The 21,145-nt window shown below is 53.0% G+C and overlaps 1 protein-coding gene across 1 annotated transcript in view; it reads left to right on the top strand.

Moving 5' to 3' along the window:
* The window catches only part of LOC119107303 (transient-receptor-potential-like protein), an 82,584-nt gene extending 63,262 nt beyond the window's left edge, over positions 1-19,322 (top strand). The window contains exons 11-19 of the mRNA XM_037230726.1: positions 6,968-7,128; positions 8,038-8,161; positions 10,180-10,375; positions 12,798-13,031; positions 14,392-14,549; positions 15,341-15,430; positions 15,880-16,067; positions 18,817-18,993; positions 19,210-19,322. Of these exons, the coding sequence (XP_037086621.1) occupies positions 6,968-7,128; positions 8,038-8,161; positions 10,180-10,375; positions 12,798-13,031; positions 14,392-14,549; positions 15,341-15,430; positions 15,880-16,067; positions 18,817-18,993; positions 19,210-19,322 (1,441 nt within the window). The remainder of the gene's footprint in view (positions 1-6,967; positions 7,129-8,037; positions 8,162-10,179; positions 10,376-12,797; positions 13,032-14,391; positions 14,550-15,340; positions 15,431-15,879; positions 16,068-18,816; positions 18,994-19,209) is intronic.
* The last annotated feature ends 1,823 nt before the right edge of the window (positions 19,323-21,145 follow it).

Below are 21,145 nucleotides of genomic sequence, written 5' to 3'. Positions count from 1 at the left end.
ACAGACGAAAAATGTAATCCAGCGCTAGGAAATGACCAGAAATTTGAACTAACTCACGCCAAAGGAGACATGATACAAGCAAGAGAATTTGTAAAGTTGCTAAGTAATGAAAATGTATTACTCTCGAAGTCGACTTGTACTTGTCGCAATGACGAATTTGCTAGAATGACTCACGGAGCCCAATAGCGGACACCGGGCAAGCATAACAATGAAGGTTTGCATGACACTTGTTTTCCGACAAGTGGATTTTAATGTTTCGGTCCCGGGATTAATCGCCTTAAATATCGTTCACTCTAATCAAGCATGCCTGATTTGTCTGCAACACTTGGGAGATGCAGCCGAGGACAGCGGCGCTGGCAGCTGTATGGAATGGTGGTTACCTTGAGCAACGTCTCCCATGGCTGCGAACAAGAGGACAGCCGGGGCACTGACGGCGCGAATCCACTTCATGACAGCTGGCAGCTGGCTGCGTCTGCCACCGACTGACCAAGGAGAGCAGTCCCTGCGCTGTCACCGCACTCAAAACCAGAGACTTTTATACTGGGCAGGTGACCCAACGCTACCAGGTCCGCCGCCCCGTCCCATTGCCACAGATGTGCAGCCGTGTATGTCGCAGCCCCTGGCCGCCGCCGGCGCTCTGGCGCAAGCCCCGAACGTGTCCCAATGGTGCGGGGGTTGTACTGCGCGATGAGGAGCCCCGCTTCAGGCGGTCAGGGTGTAATGGTCGTGCGGATCGGCGACGAGTAGGAAGAACTGAGACTTCATGCTTTGGAAGGGCTACCCTTGTGTTAGCATGGTTGCGATCACAATGCCTGCATAGCTTACCGTTGCTTGCTTTAAAGACTTAATCCGACTCTTTTGAAAGAATGTATTTCTGTGGTCAGAGCTCACGTTAAGCAGAGTTTGATGTGTGAGCCCTGACTCCTGATAGCGGACTGCGCAGTGCCGGATCAACGACAGAATTTACCGATGAAAAGGTAATGTGCCGCAGTGACCAGCACGGTCCTTCCCGCACCTTGGCGTCACCTAACCTTCAGCTCGGCCGCTGCTACCGAACGAAGGCCACGGCTGTCAAGGGAAAATAGTGAGAGCATAACACGATTCAAGCCCACCCCCGCCACGGATGGGTGGATCTAAAGGCGGGCACTCTTACCAACTGAGCCATCGGGACGGACTATTCTTCTTACCGCGGTGATTTAGAGAAAAAATACCGCCGGTACCACACACATCCCGAACCTTCAGAACATTCAGCCTTTGTACATTTGTATTGCGCTGAGCAGCGTAAGTAGGTCGTGCTAACATGAAGCGGACACGTCAGCAACGGTTATCGTGTGATCTGAGATCTCAAGATCGCTGGCACGGACCCGCCCGGCTTTGAACGCACTGACACGCTCGGCTATGAACCCGAAATGCTGATGTGTTACCTGCTCATGTTGCTCAGGCGCTACAAGTGAAGCCCAGGCCACTGATTGCAGGACGAATCAGGCGATAGATAATTTTCTTTGAGTTTATTTCCCCCCAGCTTTGAGAGTGGGCGGATTGGCCTCTTTTTATGAAATATTCGAACTGTCAAAATTTCGTTCTTTTATTTCATCATGGACGCCAGGGTATTAGAACTGCTTGTGCACTTGCCTGAGCTAAATAATTGTTTGTGGCTTAGAATGCTGGTCAAATCAGGCATTCATTTTCAAAACGATCCTAAGCTAACTTTAAAGGGAATGTTCAACATTTGAAGATCTAGAGACAAGCATCAGATATGATGGGAAAGCTTATTTGTAATTATTGATCAGCTTTCAAGGATCAAAAACGACCCAAAGTTGCAAAATTTCGAAGTTGGCAAAAATACGCCCCATTACGTCACGGCTTGATGGCGCTATGAAATGGTGTGACGACAGCAATTCCTGGCAGTATTTGGCAGCCAGACCTAAAGAATCCCTCGAAACGCACGAAAGTTGACCCCAACCGGCCATTCTCGTCGCGGGCGCTGTGTTGCGTGGCCGGTTAGTGAATAGCTTGTTTGTGGATTTTTTGTCTTGGTACTGGTCGTAACGGAAGCTTTGGTGGGCTGTTTAGCATACGCAACGCAGCGATCCCCAGCTTTTAGGACAGATTATTTATATCAAAGCACGATATGCTGTGAAGACTCACAAAACGTCATGAATCTCTTACCGAAACCTGCCAGGGACTGCTTAGGATGTCTATACTGTATTGTCGACTTATCCTTGCCTGCAGTGCTCTAGTCCTGACATTGATATCATGTGATGTGCACAGTAGTTACGTGCTTTATTATTTGTAACTGGAAATGCAGTTGCATGCAAAACTAATAAGTCTACAACATTGCTATGCATTGATAGACAGAGCGTTGCTAACGACATGGTAAAAGTGGTAAGGTTGAGCCACCAAGAATGTTTGTCTTGCTTAGGATTATTTGTGCAATTACTAGTTAACCCTGATTTAACCATTGTGGTGCAACAGCATTCCGGCCGGTAATAGTCTTTTGGCGTTGTTAAATCAGTTGTTACCAGTCATTCATGGCTTACAAGTTGCTATCTCAAAGGCTTGACATAGAGTAGTCAGCCAATATGGTACATTGTGTAATAGCACGGGTCAACAGTGTCATCGTGGCATTACCTCAGTGCTGTACTGTGGCATGACATAATAAACAATTATATGGTTTTTGTGCTGCAATCCCTGCTGCTTTCACAATAAATTCCATCATGAAAAGATGGGTCAAGCGTGCATTCTTGTATTAACTCCTCATCTGACATATGACTGACCAAAAACACATGATGCTATATACGAATCACTTTCAGCAAAGCACACAACCAATAAGTGACATCACTTGCTCAGCCTTCTTTAGGAATCCACAAAATATAGGTGACAAGGATGCAAACACGTCTTCTGCTTCCACAGCCATGCAACGTGCAGCAGCCATCAGTCCGCTTCACTTAGAAATGTTGTTCACACAAGTAATAACACAGGAAGCTGCCGGTGCACGCAGTGCTTATGATAAAAATATTATTAAGTGCTATCCGAGTAGCCAAAAGCAATACTTCTCCACCTTACCCAGCACCCAGCATGTCACACAAGTTGCAGTGACTGTGACAATGATAACTCGCAGGCAGTGTTTGCCTGCATATAAAGTTTGTTAAGACAATAGTATGTGCTTCCATTATAATGCAGCACTATATTTTCAAAATTCTTACGTGAAAGACAATTTTCAAAGCTGTATCATACGAGCTTGTCACTGCAACTTGTGTCCCTACTGCCTGAATGAACTGCTCTATAATGGCCTGCAATGAATTAATTACATGCCGCAATACCTCAATAGGTTTAAAATGTTGGCAATATCATAATGAAGTGGCAAATTGTCTTTGAACATCCCTGCAGCATGGGTGATACTGTTTCTTTCAGTTTGACATCACTGCCTTGTCATACTCAAACGCAAACCTAAGGATAGAGACGGGTACAATGTATTGCATTTTATTAGGAGTAATTAGATTTAAAGAATACCAAAACGATGTTCCCTATCGGAAGTTCAGACCTAGCGCGCACACTCCCCATCACATCAAGAGCAATACAAGCCACTGACACGTACCACCAGTGATCACACCCATTTCAAGCGCCTGATTCACTCTCAAATGTCAAATGTGTGATCCCACATTCCGCAACCCGCGAGGCTATCAAATTACGGGTTTTCTCACAATTTGCTCACATTTTTTCAGTTATAACACCGCATTTCTCCGCGAGCCCCCTTCAAAACAAAGTCCCACCGGGGGCTCATGGTAATACAACTCAGCATGTTGGCTCATGGTAATGCAACTCAGGGGATTGTACTTGAAGTGCACAATTCTTTTGTTCAAGGTTTAAACCTGTCCGTTGTTCAGTGTACACCCGGGGAACATTAGTCACATAAATAAGACAGTAGCATTAGCCTTGTTCCTCGGAAAAATCAGGAGAATGGAGATGTAGTCAGGTTGATATTTCGGCAACGTGCCTTTCTCGAAACAATAGCAGAAGTGAATTCAAAATTACCTGCCGATGATCCTACTCGATTTTTCAGGTTTTTCTTTGAAAGGGCAAGCTACAGTTTTTACAGGGCACCAACATTCAGGGGATTAAACAAAGAGCGATTTCCAGCCATTTCTAAGACACAGTGCCTGTCTAAGAATTAGAATGTCAATATGCACAATATGTGGCATTGGTATCCTCAGAAAACCGTAGGGGAGGGGGAATGTCGCATCGCCCACCCTCCCCCACTCGGCATGGCGATTAACGTATAGTGGATAGTCTGATGACGGTTGAGATGGGGCTCGAAGCGCACCCGGGGTTTTCATAAGGGACATGGCCGCGTGGGGGCCCCATATTTGATGTCATTTCCAGTGCCGCTGGCTACTGGTTCGGAATCTGTCATGCATTCTGCCACACTAGCTATCGAAGTCTTTCATTGTTTTTTTTTTGGCGGTCGAAGAAAGGAAATCCAGCCGCAGATCGAGTTTTAATGTGAGGCCCCGGCAAGTGTCGAGGATGGAAGAAAATTCCTGTTGTGATTGGGCTGTCTCATGAATTTAAAGCAGGTGTGTCTGCTTTTCTAACAGCAAAAACTATCCTGACATTTGTTCAAGGGCAGTGTGTTACTGAATGTTTCGGTTATGTGCATGATACTGAAAATTGCAGTGATGAAAGAGACTTTCGGTGATAGCCTGATAACTGATGACGCTACTGGGCATGGACTGAATGACCATTGTGTCATATGGCATTGCTTTGCGCTACTGGCGACAATTTTTCCTCCATAAATTTGGTTGGCGACAAAAACTACACTTTAACCACCCCTGCACATATCACGTTCGCATAATTGGCCAAGATGAGCCCTGTATGTTAGGATGCGGTCGCCTCAATGTGTGATGTGTGCTAGCTTAAAATCGTTTACGTGGCAAATGATGCCTGCCGCGTGATTTGCGATGCCTGTTCAATTGAAATCGTTTGTATGCATAATGGGTGGGCGGTGGGTGATGCCTGTTTGCGTCAACTTGCTTACATGTTCGAATGAAACGTGATGCGTGATGTCTATTTGCTTGAATTCGTTTGTATGTACACGTATGTCCGGCCATTCTAATTCTTAGATAGGCGCTGTATCTTGGTAATGGCTGGCAATCGCTGTTGGTTTAATCCCCTGAATGTTGGTGTCAAAAATCGAGTAGGATCATCGGCAGGCAATTTTGAGTTCACTTCTGCTATTGTGTTGAGAAAGTCATGTTGCCGAAATATCAACCTAACTATATCCCCACTCTTCTGGTTTTTCCGAGGAATAAGGCTGATACTACTGTCTTGTTTAAACTTGTCCTACAGTATTTGACAAATATGTAGTAAAATGTATATCTAAAATTACTGTAGTATTTCCCTAATTTTATAATGCCTTGCTAACCCATAAACCCGCACAAGGCCCTTTGCTTCGGTACGCATGGCGCCAACCAAGCTATCTGTAAGAAATACGTCAGTAGAAGAGAAAAATGTCAGCAGGAAAAAAGGTGGATTTGTCGTTGTGTCTTCCTTTCTTTTGTAACGTTCGGGAGCGTGTGGTTGTTGTTTTCGGTGCTGTACTTTCTTTGCAGGCAGTGGCGTTCCCTTTTTATAGTACTGACCTATAGGCCTACAAATAAGGACAACCCCGTTGGCGGCGAGTGCCGCACAACCGGAAAGTACTCGCCCTTATGTTCGCGACACGCATGCAGCACTGAAATCTTAATAACAGCCGATCACCTTCCGTGGATTGTATCAGACGTGCCGCATCATTGCTCCTGCGAGTGTATCAGCGGTCATGCTGTTCTGACCATAAGCAGAAAACAGCCTGTAATATAACGACAATCGTATGACGTTTATATGACAATATCAATGCCAAGGTTACTTTAAAGGAGTCTACCAATAAACCTTTTCGACTTTTGCGGGCGTATAACTCAGGAACAAGAGGGTTTGGGTCTTAAAAAGGGAAAGGCCGTGAACTGCATCAAAAGGTCCTCAAGATGGCTATTTCGGCTCAAAACTCGATGTAAAAGTGGAACATTCCCTTTAAATCTGACACCTTTAGGAGTGAGCATAGCCAAGATGCACCTGGTTGAGCCATAGCTGGCGGACGAAAGAGCCACACATATCAACTTGTGTACAGCGCAGTCACAGTCATGTCGGCGCTGGACAGTAATTTCGGCGTTGGTCACACTTCGTGGCCGTGCCGTGTCGGTCTGGAGGCCGCCATGGTTCAACCGTTCCGCCGTTGGCCAGTCCTACTCTTTGATGAACGTCAGCTCCCTGTCTCACAGCCACCAGCTTGGCGGCCGGCGATGGCGTCGCTGCGAATGTAACGTCTCGTTTTGACGTCATGACGTGGGACAGTTAGTCGGCGTTTGTGATCCAGTCAGCAGGCGCCGCGGGTGTCCGCTCACTGAAGCGGAGCCCGACGGTCCAACATCGCGAAAAACGGCTAATGACTGGTGGCGCCTCGCGTCTGACGCCCAGTCGGTGCCGGCCAGGCGTCGGCACCGTACCCTAGGTGAATCAGGCCTGATGAAAGGCTCTACGTGTGCCCCGGGACGAGTCTAGGCGAGATATGTGCTCTTTATCAGCTTCAGCAGCTGGTTTGTTATGCGTTGTTTGTCGCCACCAAAATTGCGACATCACATTCAAGGAACGGTCGCTTACAGCTGGGTGCACTCCGATTCGTTTCGTGTGTGTCCTTTATCGCAACTGCGGGGGGCAGGTGTTGTCTCGCATTATTCAAAACTGCCGTGTAATTCACTGCAAATGTCCGTAAACAAGTGCTCGCAGCATCTCCACACACAACATGCTCCCCTCGGCGCGGCACTCAAAGGCGGCGTGACGTGACGTGACATGACACCCAAGCGCTTTTTACCTCCCGCGCGATCACTCCTATCACGGTGACCCCGCTCCGCAACCCCCCCCCCCCCCTTCACAGGGAGATGGACCGCCTGCTCTGGCCGATCAACGACCCGACCCTGATCGCCGAAGGCCTGTTCGCCGTGGCGTCCGTGTTCAGCTTCGCCCGCATCATCTACCTGTTCCAGACCAACCCGCACCTCGGCCCACTGCAGATCTCGCTCGGATGCATGATCATTGGTGCGTGACGGACGCGATGGCCGGCCATGGTCGTTGTCAGTTTGTTTGTGGCGGGTGGGGCGGTGGCTGCAGGTCCGTGACGCGAGTCACGGCCGGCGCGGCGTCATGACGGGCGGGATTATCATCGCTCTGTCGAAGGTGTCGTGATCGTCAGTTTGCGACTGTTGGCACATGGCCACCGTTTGTGACGGGTGGTGTGATCATCAGCTCCGCTCAGATGGCGTAACGAGCTGAGAAACGACGGTCGTGCCGAGCGATGGTCAAGGGTCATAGTTTGGATGCGATCATGATGCCACAAGCCCGACCAATCGACGGGATGCCTTCACTGGTGTACATCATGAGCTGGTCGTGAACGATGTTTTTTGTTTCTAACACTCAAGCACAGAAGTCCTCGCCAGTGATTTCAACACCAAACGCGGTTTACCTTCTTTTAACACATTGGATGTCTGCCACAAGGACGTAAAAAGCTTTGTTATTTCACAGCCCCCTAGTCCATAGTATTGTTTTGCTTATGGAGTTGCAGTGTACAACTAGCCCAAGCCCGTGCCCACACTTCTCCCTTTTTCGTCATACCAAGTATCTCTCCCAAATGCAAAGTAACTTTGCCGTAATTGGTCGGTCTGGTAGCGCGGCCGGCTCTGCGATGAGCAATTCACGTCACAACAGTCGTGGGTCGAGCAGTGGCTCCGGAGGCTCTCAGCGAACACGGACGCCATTGGCGGGGTTTCGAGCCACGCCTTGGTGCGCCTTAAACCCACGGGTCTCGCGCTCACGGCTGGCGAGGGAGGCACGCAGCTCTCTGGCGAGGCTAGACCGGGATGGAGGCAATACTCATGTCACATTCGGTGAGCCCTGCTGCCCTCGTTACTTTGCCGAATTCCCCTCACCAGCGTTGTCGCCGTGTTTCAGATATCATCAAGTTCCTGTTCATATTTTTCCTGATCCTGACGAGCTTCGCGTGCGGTCTGAACCAGCTGTACTGGTACTACCGGCACACGCCGGGCAATAACTCCGGAGGCGAACTCTTCCGAACGTGGGTACCCGGCCGCCGGCCGCCGCCGCCGCCGCCGACCGGCTGCAGAGTGGCCAGCCGCTGGCCGGTGTGCGCGGGACGCCCTGTGGCGTGTTTCGCTGGACTGTGCTTCCTCGTTCCTCGTGGCCCTGGTCTGTGTTAGAGAAGACTTGCAAAGATCACGGGGAGGGAAGGGAGGGGGGGGGGGGGGGGTTCAGACGGTGGATTTTCTCAAAAGATGACGTTGTACTGTTTTTGTAGTTTGAGGGTAAATCATTAGCAAAATACTGGGGTTAAAACAAACAACGGGCGCGAGGGTCCTCCAAAAAGATTAAACGTGCTACCACTTGCAAATCTAGGAAAGAGCGGGTGGGGGTCACGGCCACTCTCTCGGGACTGTTGTGCGGTTTTGTGAACAATGGGAACAATGTCAAGTCCTGCAGAATTGACCGGGGTGCCACTAACATTCTACCTGTCTAGAACGTAAGCATGCCCAGAAAAGCGTCGCTGAATAATGTCTCATTCTCAACAATGCACGCCAGCGTGACTAACTATAACACCGGCTCGGCCCGCAGCTTCGCTCGTCATCGGAAGCCCGCCGTGCGGCCGCGGCGTCGTCGGCGCAACCCTTAGCCTGCGTTGCGGTTTTCCTGGCCGCTTTCTGCTTGCGTTTCCGGCCGGCTCCAATTAGCAGAGCCAGATTTCTTCTGTGTCCTCCACTTGTGTGTCTGGCACAATGCGGCGGGCGCGGCCGCCACTACCGCGGCATCGATTGTGGCTGGCTGGCGGCAGCGCCGGTAGAGCGCCAGCCGCTACTGAGGGAGCTGCGACCGCAGTCAAACGGTGTCCGTGTCGAGGCGGCCTCCGATGCCCGGCCGACTTACAGGTCCTGGTCGTTTCGCCGTGACGGGGTAGTGGTCGCTGAGTTGCGGATGTTTTAGTCTTTGTGCTGCCCCGGTAGGAAACGGTATAACCGGGACATGACTTGTCGCGTTGAACTTGCGGCTTCAAAGCGCTCCTGACGTTTTTCGTCTCGAGAAAAACCTCAAGCTAGTCCCTGTGGCGTGGCCTGTTCTCACGAGATCTCGGTCGAGGGATCGAATGTGCTGGATTAAGCTGCCAGTGATCTAGCCCGATCTTCACCGCCAAATATAGCCAAAGCCAATTCCAGCTCACCAATAGCGTCGACAGCGGTTTCTGGAAATGTATTGTTGGCCGGAACCGGCTACTTTGGCGGAAGAGTTGGTGTTCGTTTCCTGGACTGAACTAAGGCCAGAGAAGTGGCGTTCTAACACGTTCCAGATTCTTATTCCAAGCTGTCCATGGACGGCCTTACCGTGTAAACCCAGCGCGACGCAATTCGTCGTGTCGCCACGCTGATTGTTTCGCACGAAACCTTGGAGGCTTTTGCAATCGACCAGATGCCATATCGACACAGTTGTGGCGGTGATGACGTCCGATAAAAGCTAGGCGCTGCCTTGAAAATGATAATCACGCCGTTTTGCTCCTCCTTCCCTTGACTACTGTGCGTGATCTCCAGGATCGGCACCTCCTACACCACTTTCCCTGACTACTGTGCGTGATCTCCAGGATCTGCACCTCCTACACCACTTTCCCTGACTACTGTGCGCGATTCCCATGATCAGCACCTCCTACACCACCCCCTTGACTTCTGTGCGTGACCCCCAGGATTTTCACCTCCCTCGCCACTTCCCCTGACTACTGTGCGTGATCCCCAGGATCGGCACCTCCTTCACCACTTCCCCTGACTACTGTGCGTGATCCCCAGGATCTGCACCTCCTACACCATTTCCTCTGACTACTGTGCGTGATCCCCAGGATCGGCACCTCCTACACCACTTCCCCTGACTACTGTGCGTGATCCCCAGGATCGGCACCTCCTTCACCACTTCCCCTGACTACTGTGCGTGATCCCCAGGATCTGCACCTCCTACACCATTTCCTCTGACTACTGTGCGTGATCCCCAGGATCGGCACCTCCTACACCACTTCCCCTGACTACTGTGCGCGATTCCCAGGATCGGCACCTCCTACACCACGCTGCTGTGGTCGCTATTTGGCCAGATCCCGGTGCAGGCGCTGGACCAGCGGCGTCATCAGACCGTCACGCACTTGCTAGGGCAGACCCTGCTCGGCGCCTACCTCATCATGGCCGTCACTGTCATGGTCAACATGCTCATCGCCATGATGAGCCGCAGCTTCCAGATCGTTGAGGTGAGAATGGTTGGCTTGTTCATGTTCACAGGCGTGTTAGGGCCATGATGAGCCGCAGCTTCCAGATCGTTGGGGTGAGAATGGTTGGCCTGTTCATGTTCACAGGCGTGTTAGGGCCATGATGAGCCGCAGCTTCCAGATCGTTGAGGTGAGAATGGTTGGCTTGTTCATGTTCACAGGCGTGTTAGGGCCATGATGAGCCGCAGCTTCCAGATCGTTGAGGTGAGAATGGTTGGCTTGTTCATGTTCACAGGCGTGTTAGGGCCATGATGAGCCGCAGCTTCCAGATCGTTGAGGTGAGAATGGTTGGCCTGTTCATGTTCACAGGCGTGTTCGGGCGACGCGTTTAACGGCTGGGAGAATTGACTTTAAAAAAGTTGTCAGGTGTTTTTTTCTGGGGTGGGGAGAAATTCGTGAAGTTCTTTCAAGTTTGCGGTATTTGATTAGGCTTTTCTGGGAACAGGCGATCAGTAATGAAGCTATTTGCTATGAAAGAAGCCCAAACATATGGTTCAATAGCCCAGCTGTGAAATGTGTCATTGGTGGGAGCTCATTGCTGAAGTCCATAAACGAACAGCATTGGTCATAAAACCGAAATACTCCGCTCGGCAATGCTCACACCGAAAAGAAACAAATATCGTAATAGAATGCTAGTGATGCGGCTAAAACAGCTAGGTATTTCGCCAACCATGAAGCTTTAGATCATGGGTCGTATGATGCGCTGGAAGGGTCGCTTGCTCCTCGTCCTCCTCTGTTTCTGTCGGAAGAGTTTATCAGCGGGGCTCAGTTATAGCAGACCCATGATTCGGCACATCTTACTGCACCTTCTGGTGTTGTCATTGGGCCTTTACGACGCACCCAGCTGCTGACGCTACGTGGCTTCTCCTGCCTCTCACCCTGGCAGGAAGGGCGGGCACCGCGGGGAATCGAACCCCGTACCTCTGGTTTCCTAGACGCGCGATGGTTAACGCAGACGCGTTACTGCACTACCGGCACCCCGCTGCGTCTCCTGTGTGGTCAATGTTAAAAACATCTACAATGTTAGCAAACAGTGTTACAACAAACAATGTGAACAAACAAAAACAATGCTAAAAACATACAGCGCGACGTTTTGCTGGTAAGGGAGTCACTTTTCCAATGAAACAAAGCAATGGCAATATACCAGTATTAAAGGGATGACTCTCCAGCTCGCTTGTTGACTCTGTCTCCCCTCGTAATGCGTGTCAGAGGCGGACAGGATCGGAAGGTTTAAGAAATGACTTCCAGTAACATCCAGAAGGCTTTGGCTCTTTATGCAAATTCGGCGACTGGTTACGAATAATGCTGCTCGCTGCATAAAATCATATTTGCCGATAAATGTGCTCATGAATAATCGATGGCGACTATCGGGTTTACATCTTTAGCATTAGTGCCGGTCAGAAATGAAAGTGGTAGCAGCGTGCTTTCCACAGTTCTCTGAACACATGTGTGGTAGTGTTCCGCTGATAACGGGTTTCAGTTTTCGTTGATAACGTCACTGACCAAACTGATATCATGGGGTGAGTCACAACCCGTCCAGCCCCCCCCCTTCCCCTCCACGCGGCTTGAGACTGGTCAAAGTCGACCCGATTTTTGGGACGTTTGTGATAGTTTCACTTACATTCCACGGTCCGTCAGGTGAAGTGGAAGTGAACTAGCCCTAGTCTGAACTGAACATTTGAGCGAGCATATATACACACCAATATTATGGAGGTGCGGATACCCAGATGAATTTCCGGGGAGGGGAGACGAGAGCAATGGCCTTGAATGTGAGAATATTAATGAGACTTTCGAATGCAAAAGCTTCCAGGTAAGAGCGGCCGTAGATCCTTCACCAGAGCTCGAGGACTAGCCCAAGCGGTTAGATGAACCTCGTCGGATTGGTCGCTCCGTCGAGTATCGCCAGTCGAAGCGGCCCGAACCTGGTCTCCGTTGGACTTGGCGAGAAAGGATCGCTCCAGACTCGGCTACGCTTTCCATTTGCGTTTTTTTTCATTCTGTCACTGCAGCATTGCGTAATTTACGATCACGTACGAATTTACTATTATCGCGCGCTATCAGCATCGCATGTTCCAGTCATGGACGCTGTGGGCGTGGGGTCTGGGTTCCTGGTTCCCGTGCCGTCCTGTGCTTCCCTGTCTGCATCATCAGTCTTCATTGGCTACCTTATTCACCTACTAGTTAGCTGGACGAATCTATCGATTTTCTTTCCGTGTCATCACTGTTGTCTGCCCTCCTCCTTCTGCATTTCGCACTCTTGCCCCTTTCATATCTTAAGTCTCTCTTCTTGCGCATTTTCTTTTGCATTTCCCCCTCCCTTCCGGCCTCCCTTCCCCTTTCACGATCACGCCTCCGCTAGCCGTCGCTGCAAAGTGCACACCTTGACTCCTCCCTCTACCGGCAGGACCACGCCGACCGCGAGTGGAAGTTCGCTCGCTCCCAGCTCTGGATGTCCTACTTCGAGCAGGGCTCCTCGCTGCCCCCGCCCTTCAATATGGTGGTCAGCCCCAAGTGGGTGTGGTACGCCGTTCGCTGGGTGGCGCGCGGACTGCTGAATTGCGCGGGCTCGCTGCGCGCGCACACCACGCGCGCCAGTCCTTCCCACCAGGAGCAGAAGACCGGAGTCAACGGGGGCGTGGTGAGTACTGGCGTGGCGCCCGCGGCAAGTAGGGTCGCGCCTTCAGTGACGGTCTTAGATGCACGTAAATAGAGCCGGTATGCACCCGTGATGCATCGACATTTAAATATTGTGGTAGCAAAGATGTGCGGTTTTTATTATTTTTGCCTCTTACTTTTAGACAAAGCATAAAACTTGCTTTAGATAGGTATAAGAAAATGATGGCGGGGTCCTTTAAGCAAAAGCTCGCTTCGATTTCGTTCAGTGGGGAGGGGGAGCGCAAGCTCTGTGCCCGATTTAGGCTCCACCGCGCTGTGGCCGCGCTCGGCCGCCGCCCAACCGACGAGCGGCGGCTGCGGTCCGGCGCGGGGTCCAGCCGGCTATTTCCGCCGATCGCTCCCGCGCGGGCTCTCGGTGTCTGCCGGCCCGCGGCGTCCTCGGCCTGCGTGGCAATCACTGCCCGGCCGCCAGCCAGCCCCCGGCGCGCCACTTGTCAGCGCGCGACGTGACCTGAGAGGTGTCACGTGACCCGGGGCCGGGCCGCCGTCGGAGGGCTGCGCCGCAGCCATGCGACGGTTCGGAGGGAGTCGGCGGCCGAAGCTGGACTGGTGTCCGGGTCGTTCGTCTTGCGCGCAGCCAGGCATGGAGATTGGTACCATTTGGGCCGTCGTGACCGTGCAGGAGCTGGATATTACCGTCGTCAGTTTACGCAGGGGAACTCAGTTTATGGCCATAATGGCTGCATTATGGAGCTGCCCAGAGGTGCCCATAACAGCTGCAGTGCACGGTGTGACACCGCACCCGTCTGTTCACTGTCAATGCTAGCTCTTTTTGCTGTTATAATTACAATAGGCTTCATATTCGATTGCAGGACTACGAAGATACCGTACGACTTTTCTTGGACTAAATGATAAGAGCATGTCTATACCAATAGCATTTCTGTTCGCTCTTAATAACACCAGCTCTGAGTATGACAGCTGGGTTTTGCGTTGTCGGAGGCAGCATTAGCGTGTCATGTATCATCCAGACCTGACGGGATGGAAAAGCTGGACGCACGCTAACGTGGCATGCATCTCATGGGATTGATACGGCGTTGGTACAATCTGGTCAGTATGACCTGACGGGGCACCGGTTTGCCCAGCCGAGCTTAATCATGTATGCCCAAGTGGGAGCCATTGTGGGGACGACAGGGGTCAGGACGAGGGCTATAACTCACATTACGTGGTTATTAGAACTCAAGCTCACCTCGCTGATGTTTAAGCGCATTGAACAGATTCTTCAGTTTCCAGTCTAGTTTGGAAGCAGGCGCATTCTTGAGCGAAGCTACTTGTCAGCCCCATCCGTAAGCCGCGTTTTGATCTCGAGTGGCGCTCCTCGGCAGCGTTTTCTGCTTCGAGCCAGCTCGCCTGGCACGCCCCCGGGCAGAATCGAGGACGGAGGTCGGCAGAGGTCATGCGTGACGGACGCCTCCGGAGAGGAGGTGCCCTACGACATCGAGCAGGTTCCGTATGCTGAGGTCATGCGGCGCCTGGTCAGCAGGTAAGTGACAGCGTATTTTTAGCCCGCAGTTTGCCCTTGGTTTTTCACTTGCATTTTTTTCTGCCGCTGCTTGACACTTGTGGAAATTAATGGGGCTCTGACAAAGACAATCATGTTTCACTCTGTTTTTGATGCGTGTCAAGAACAATGCTCGGCGAATGATGTTTCCTGGCGTTTATGGTGCTTGTTTGCATGTTACACGTGGGCTTCAATGCTCTTGAATGTGTTTTTATGTCCACCCCTTTTTACCGTTCTTTATTACCTGCATCGGGTAACTCGGGATGACGAGATAGGTACTATACGTCCCAGATGGCCATAGATTACCGGTGCTGAATTGCGCGCAGCTCAAGATGAAGCAGCGCATATCTGACCCTGGTGGAGCATGCATCAGACAAATCGCTCATAAACGCAGTTGCTTAAGTAGACATAAAGCAGGCTTTTTGGTGCATTTGACCGCGGCCGAACATCTGTGCCTGAAAGCTGCCAGCCAGTGGTAAGCAAGGACGTCTCTATTGCAAACGGTGGCGGAGTTAAGTCGGGGTGAGCAGCAGGCTGCTCTTCTACATGACGGCCGCTGGGACAAGGGCTGCGCAAGGAACGATAGCTCGGGCATAAACATTAACACAGGTGGTGACAATAAAGTGCATTGCGCACTGTATGACCAGTCCCCGTTTAACAATCGTCATTGATTTTTCGCCAGTTACGTAGGCTGCCGATGTAAACACAGATGCCGGGTGACGGATGTGGAACAGAGGCCGGATGACAAATGACTGTGTGAATTTGGTGCACAGGTATATCTTTCAGTTTAAGAACCAGCACCGACACTCAGGGGCTAATGAGGACGACTTCATGGAAATCAAGCAGGACATATCCAGCCTCAGGTCAGTGGAAGACGTGACACCATCTGTCACGCATCTCCAGTGATAGATGGTGTCAGATGGTGTCGAGCGTTTCAGTTGGACGATGATGTTAATGTCTCTGTTCGCTTGTAAGGCTCTTGTCCTTTGAAACCGCACGGTATAGGGGATGAAGCTGCAAGGCAATGTGCGTTGTACTCGACCGTACACACGTTTTGGTGTCATAATATTTTCCGACCTGCTCCTTGACCTTGGCCATCGCAAGGTTGCATGCGCAGGATTAAAAGGCTCATCGAAATCTAACCCGCTTGCATTTGTTCCATCGTTTCCCAGGGAGAAGCTTATGTGACGTCATCCCTGGTCAGATAACTTAGGGTACTTGTATCGCCCTTGTCCAGTGGTCCCGTCTGACGTCAGACGTGAACTTTCGATGACCAGTGACTCCACCAATCCTCACCTCGAATCGCCGTCAGGTACGAGCTCCGGGAGGACCGCAAGCGGGAGGCGTCGCGGAACTTCCGTAACCTTGACAACCTGCGCCGAGATATCGTCAGTCTGTTCCATGAGGAGCTGGGCGGCGGGCTGAATGTGCCGTCTGACGGCCGTGCCTACTCCTCTGACTGCGGCCCCGACACCATCTACAGGAAGCCGTCCCGCAGAGGTCAGTACGACGAACACTACCCACAGGAGGCCATCCCGCAGAGGTCAGTACGACGAACACTATCCACAGGAGGCCATCCCGCAGAGGTCAGTACGACGAACACTATCCACAGGAGGCCATCCCGCAGAGGTCAGGACGACGAACACTATCCACAGGAGGCCATCCCGCAGAGGTCAGTACGCCGAACACTATCCACAGGAGGCCATCCCGCAGAGGTCAGTACGACGAACACTATCCACAGGAGGCCATCCCGCAGAGGTCAGTACGACGAACACTATCCACAGGAAGCCAACCCGCGGAGGTCAGTACGACGAACACTATCCACAGGAAGCCAACCCGCGGAGGTCAGTACGACGAACACTATCCACAGGAGGCCATCCCGCAGAGGTCAGGACGCTGAACACCATCTACAGGAACCCGTCCTGCAGAGGTCAGTACGACGAACACTATCCACAGGAGGCCATCCCGCAGAGGTCAGTACGACGAACACTATCCACAGGAGGCCATCCCGCAGAGGTCAGTACGCCGAACACTATCCACAGGAGGCCATCCCGCAGAGGTCAGTACGACCGAACACTATCCACAGGAGCCAACCGCGGAGGTCAGTACGACGAACACTATCCACAGGAAGCCACCCGCGAGGTCAGTACGACGAACACTATCCACAGGAGGCCATCCCGCAGAGGTCAGGACGCTGAACACCATCTACAGGAACCCGTCCTGCAGAGGTCAGTACGACGAACACTATCCACAGGAAGCCAACCCGCGGAGGTCAGTACGACGAACACTATCCACAGGAGGCCATCCCGCAGAGGTCAGTACGCCGAACACTATCCACAGGAGGCCATCCCGCAGAGGTCAGTACGACGAACACTATCCACAGGAGGCCATCCCGCAGAGGTCAGTACGACGAACACTACCCACAGGAGGCCATCCCGCAGAGGTCAGTACGACGAACACTATCCACAGGAGGCCATCCCGCAGAGGTCAGTACGCGAACACTATCCACAGGAGCCGTCCCGCAGAGGTCAGTACGCCGAACACTATCCACAGGAGGCCATCCCGCAGGTCAGTACGCCGAACACTATCCACAGGAGGCCATCCCGCAGAGGTCAGTACGCCGAACACTATCCACAGGAGGCCATCCCGCAGAGGTCAGTACGCCGAACACTATCCACATGAGGCCATCCCGCAGAGGTCAGTACGCCGAACACTATCCACAGGAAGCCGTCCCGCAGAGGTCAGTACGCCGAACACTACCCACAGGAGGCCATCCCGCAGAGGTCAGTACGACGAAACACTATCCACAGGAGGCCATCCCGCAGAGGTCAGTACGCCGAACACTATCCACAGGAGGCCATCCCGCAGAGGTCAGTACGACGAACACTATCCACAGGAGGCCATCCCGCAGAGGTCAGTACGCCGAACACTATCCACAGGAGGCCATCCCGCAGAGGTCAGTACGCCGAACACTATCCACAGGAAGCCGTCCCGCAGAGGTCAGTACGCCGAACACTACCCACAGGAGGCCATCCCGCAGAGGTCAGTACGACGAACACTATCCACAGGAGGCCATCCCGCAGAGGTCAGTACGACGAACACCATCTACAGGAACCCGTCCCGCAGAGGTCAGTACGCTGAACACTATCCACAGGAGGCCATCCCGCAGAGGTCAGTACGACGAACACTATCCACAGGAGGCCATCCCGCAGAGGTCAGTACGCCGAACACTATCCACAGGAGGCCATCCCGCAGAGGTCAGTACGACGAACACTATCCACAGGAGGCCATCCCGCAGAGGTCAGTACGACGAACACTATCCACAGGAGGCCATCCCGCAGAGGTCAGTACGCCGAACACTATCCACAGGAGGCCATCCCGCAGAGGTCAGTACGACGAACACTATCCACAGGAGGCCATCCCGCAGAGGTCAGTACGACGAACACTACCCACAGGAGGCCATCCCGCAGAGGTCAGTACGCCGAACACTATCCACAGGAGGCCATCCCGCAGAGGTCAGTACGACGAACACTATCCACAGGAGGCCATCCCGCAGAGGTCAGTACGCCGAACACTATCCACAGGAGGCCATCCCGCAGAGGTCAGTACGCCGAACACTATCCACAGGAGGCCATCCCGCAGAGGTCAGGACGCTGAACACCATCTACAGGAATCCTGCCGGCAGAGGTCACAGGAGGCCATCCCGCAGAGGTCAGGACGCTGAACACCATCTACAGGAATCCTGCCCGCAGAGGTCACAGGAGGCCATCCCGCAGAAGGTCATCCGCCGGGGGGCCATGCGCCAGGAGGTCACACTATCCATGGGGGGCCGTGCCGTAGAGGTCAGTATTACTGTGACCGCTGACCGTAAGTCTCTCGGCAGACGTCAGTATTGCCGATGGGAGCGACAGGGAGACGCCTCGCAGAGGCTAGTAACAGCGTTAATATGCTCAGATGACTGTCTCATATAGGTCAGCCAGGCGAACTGTCCCATTATGTACGACAAAACCGTTACACAGAGCTCAGCGTGACCGACTGTCTCGACGAGCGTATTCGCCACTGGTGACGTGCTGGCTGTGAGTTGAGATGTTCGTGAGATCCTGAGACATGCAGCGGTCGCGGAGGTTTGTAACACCGCAGTGGAGGTTTGTAACACCGCAGTGGAAGTTTGTAACATCCAACACGACACGCCCACGCTACGTCCTTCCCGACGTGCTCGATGACCGGGCACCGTCGCTCCTTCCGGCAGGTCGCAGTTCTCTGACCTCACACACTCAGCAGCTGTCCCTGGACCTGGGCCTGCTGGGTCGACCGGAGGTGGGTGGGGCCGAGCCGCCTCCACCGCCGCTGCGCTCCCCTGACGTGTCGGTGGCCACACTGGCCAGCCTGCGTCAGCTGGTCCGACGCGAGGTGGAGCTACTGAGCCGTGCCGCGCCGCCGCCTCCGCCGCCGCCTCCGCCACCGCCGGAGCCTCAGCCGGAGCCGGAGCCGGCGTCGGCGCCGGCCGGGTCGCCGTCGGCCACCTCGCCCGAGGCGCCGCCGGCGGGCTCTCCCGAGGCTTGCAGCTTGCACGAGCTGAGCGAGCACATCTGCCAGTGGCAGGAGCAGGTGGCGGCGACGCCGTGCCCGCAGCGGCTGCCAGTGCCGCGGCGGCGCGTCCTGCTGTCCGCCCAGTCGCTAGACCAGGCGGCCACGGCCAGCCGCCTGCACCGTCAGGTGTCAGTCGACCATCACGAGCCGCTGCGGCCCGGATGACGGCAGACCCCCGTCTAGCGCTGCCGCCGCTCCTGCTGTGCCCAGCAGACCGTCCGCCGGCCGTCGCCTCGTGCTGAGCCGCCGGTGAGGTGACGTGGGGAGGCAACGGAGAACCGTCGTCGGCGGGGCGGGGCTCTGCCAACACGCCGCGCCTCTCCCCGGTGGTGGCGCCTCTGCTCGATCGTCGTCCAGCTGTTCGGACGCCTCACCTCGCGCCGCGGTGACAGCAGCTGAAGGGACAGGCATGGCCTATGACGCATGTCTAAATTTGCCAACGCGTAATTGAGCCGGACAGCGAGTAGTGATAGTGCCATCAGCGAAGGAAGTGATATTATTGTGTAAGTGCTTAGGCATAGCGTCATGAGAGAGAGAGAGAGAGAGAGAGAGAGAGAGAGAGAGAGAGAGAGAGAGAGAGAGAGAGAGAGGGAGAGAGATAGTGAGAGATAGAGAGAGAGGGGGAGAGGGAGAGAGAGAGAGAGAGAGAGAGAGAGAGAGAGAGAGAGAGAGAGAGAGAGAGAGAGAGAGAGAGAGAGAGAGAGAGAGAGAGAGAGAGAGAGAGAGAGAGAGAGACGAGGCGCTGCGAGTACTGTGTTGTCGCTCAACCAACTCGTCGTGAATTCCAGACAAGTGAAGCGGCCGTCTTGGGTGATCTAAGCGGAATGGGGCGTCGGCAGAAACATTCACTGGCGCCCGCTGCAGTGTCGGCCGTGTCCATAGCTCCTGATGTGAGTAACGCAGCTTCTGAGACCGCCTCGGGCCACGCTACTGACGTAATCTGTGCTGTTGGATTTTTGACGGCGTCCGTTGGATTTATGCGCTGGGGTTGCTTGGTGATGGCGATGTGGCCAGACGCGTTGTCGCAGAGTGTAAGTGGATTGTGCGCCGGCACTGGCCGACCTAAGTTTGGGGACTTCTGTAACAGTGTGCCTCTCAGTTTCGCGAGACTTTGTGTAGCGGGTGTTGTCGCCAGTAAGGCAGGCTGAAGTCGTTCCGGGTGGCTGTATTTGCAGCAGACAATAGACGTACAAGCGGCTGTCGTTTGTTCAACACCACCGCAAGGGTACTTCAATAATTCATCAGTTGTGATTTTGACGGTCCGTCGCTTTCGAAGCGTAGTCGCCAGCTTGGCACCGGAAACGCCTGGTCGTGCGGACGTTTCTAGTTTTGTCTCATATGTCCGCAAACAAGCTCCGTTACCAGAGTCCGCCAGAGCACACAAATGAGTCGGAGTTGGCTTGGATTCGGACCACACGAAACGCGTTTGAATCTGCCCATATAAATGTCAATAGACGGTACTCCGTACGAGTTTGTTGCTGCCCCTGCTCCCTTGTGTAAACTGTATTAGCACCACGAGCTTAGCTCAGCCAACGGCAAATGCTCTGCATTATGAAGAAGTACCATCCACCACAGGAACAGCTTATTCGTGTGTATGCTACTGACATCCGGCCGTTGCTAGAATATTGTGCACCGGTTTTCTCACGTGGGACTCACTGTCAAGCAAGCGCAACATCTTGAGAAAGTGCAGAAGAGAGCCTTGAAAATCATCTTCGGCCATTCGGAAAAGTACTCGCACATCTTGCAACGCTTGGGCATGGAAACCCTCGCTGACAGGAGAGAAAAGCTATGCCCATGACTAGGAAAACAAATGCAAGCGTCTCCCATGCATAGAGATCTGCTTCCAGAGCAGCGAGTGGCGATCTCCGGCAGAAATACCAGGGGCGCAACCAAACTCCAAACGTTTTGCTGTGGTGCGCGACTACGCAAATCAAGTATTCTCCATATACACTTATGGAGAATATATGCACTCTTATACACACATATAT

The sequence above is a fragment of the Pollicipes pollicipes genome, unplaced genomic scaffold, assembly GCF_011947565.3.
Source record: "Pollicipes pollicipes isolate AB1234 unplaced genomic scaffold, Ppol_2.1 Scaffold_6686;HRSCAF=7923_pilon_pilon_pilon, whole genome shotgun sequence".
NCBI lineage: Eukaryota > Metazoa > Arthropoda > Thecostraca > Pollicipedomorpha > Pollicipedidae > Pollicipes > Pollicipes pollicipes.
Note: the sequence above shows the minus strand (reverse complement) of the source record. Positions and strands in the feature narration are given on the sequence as shown.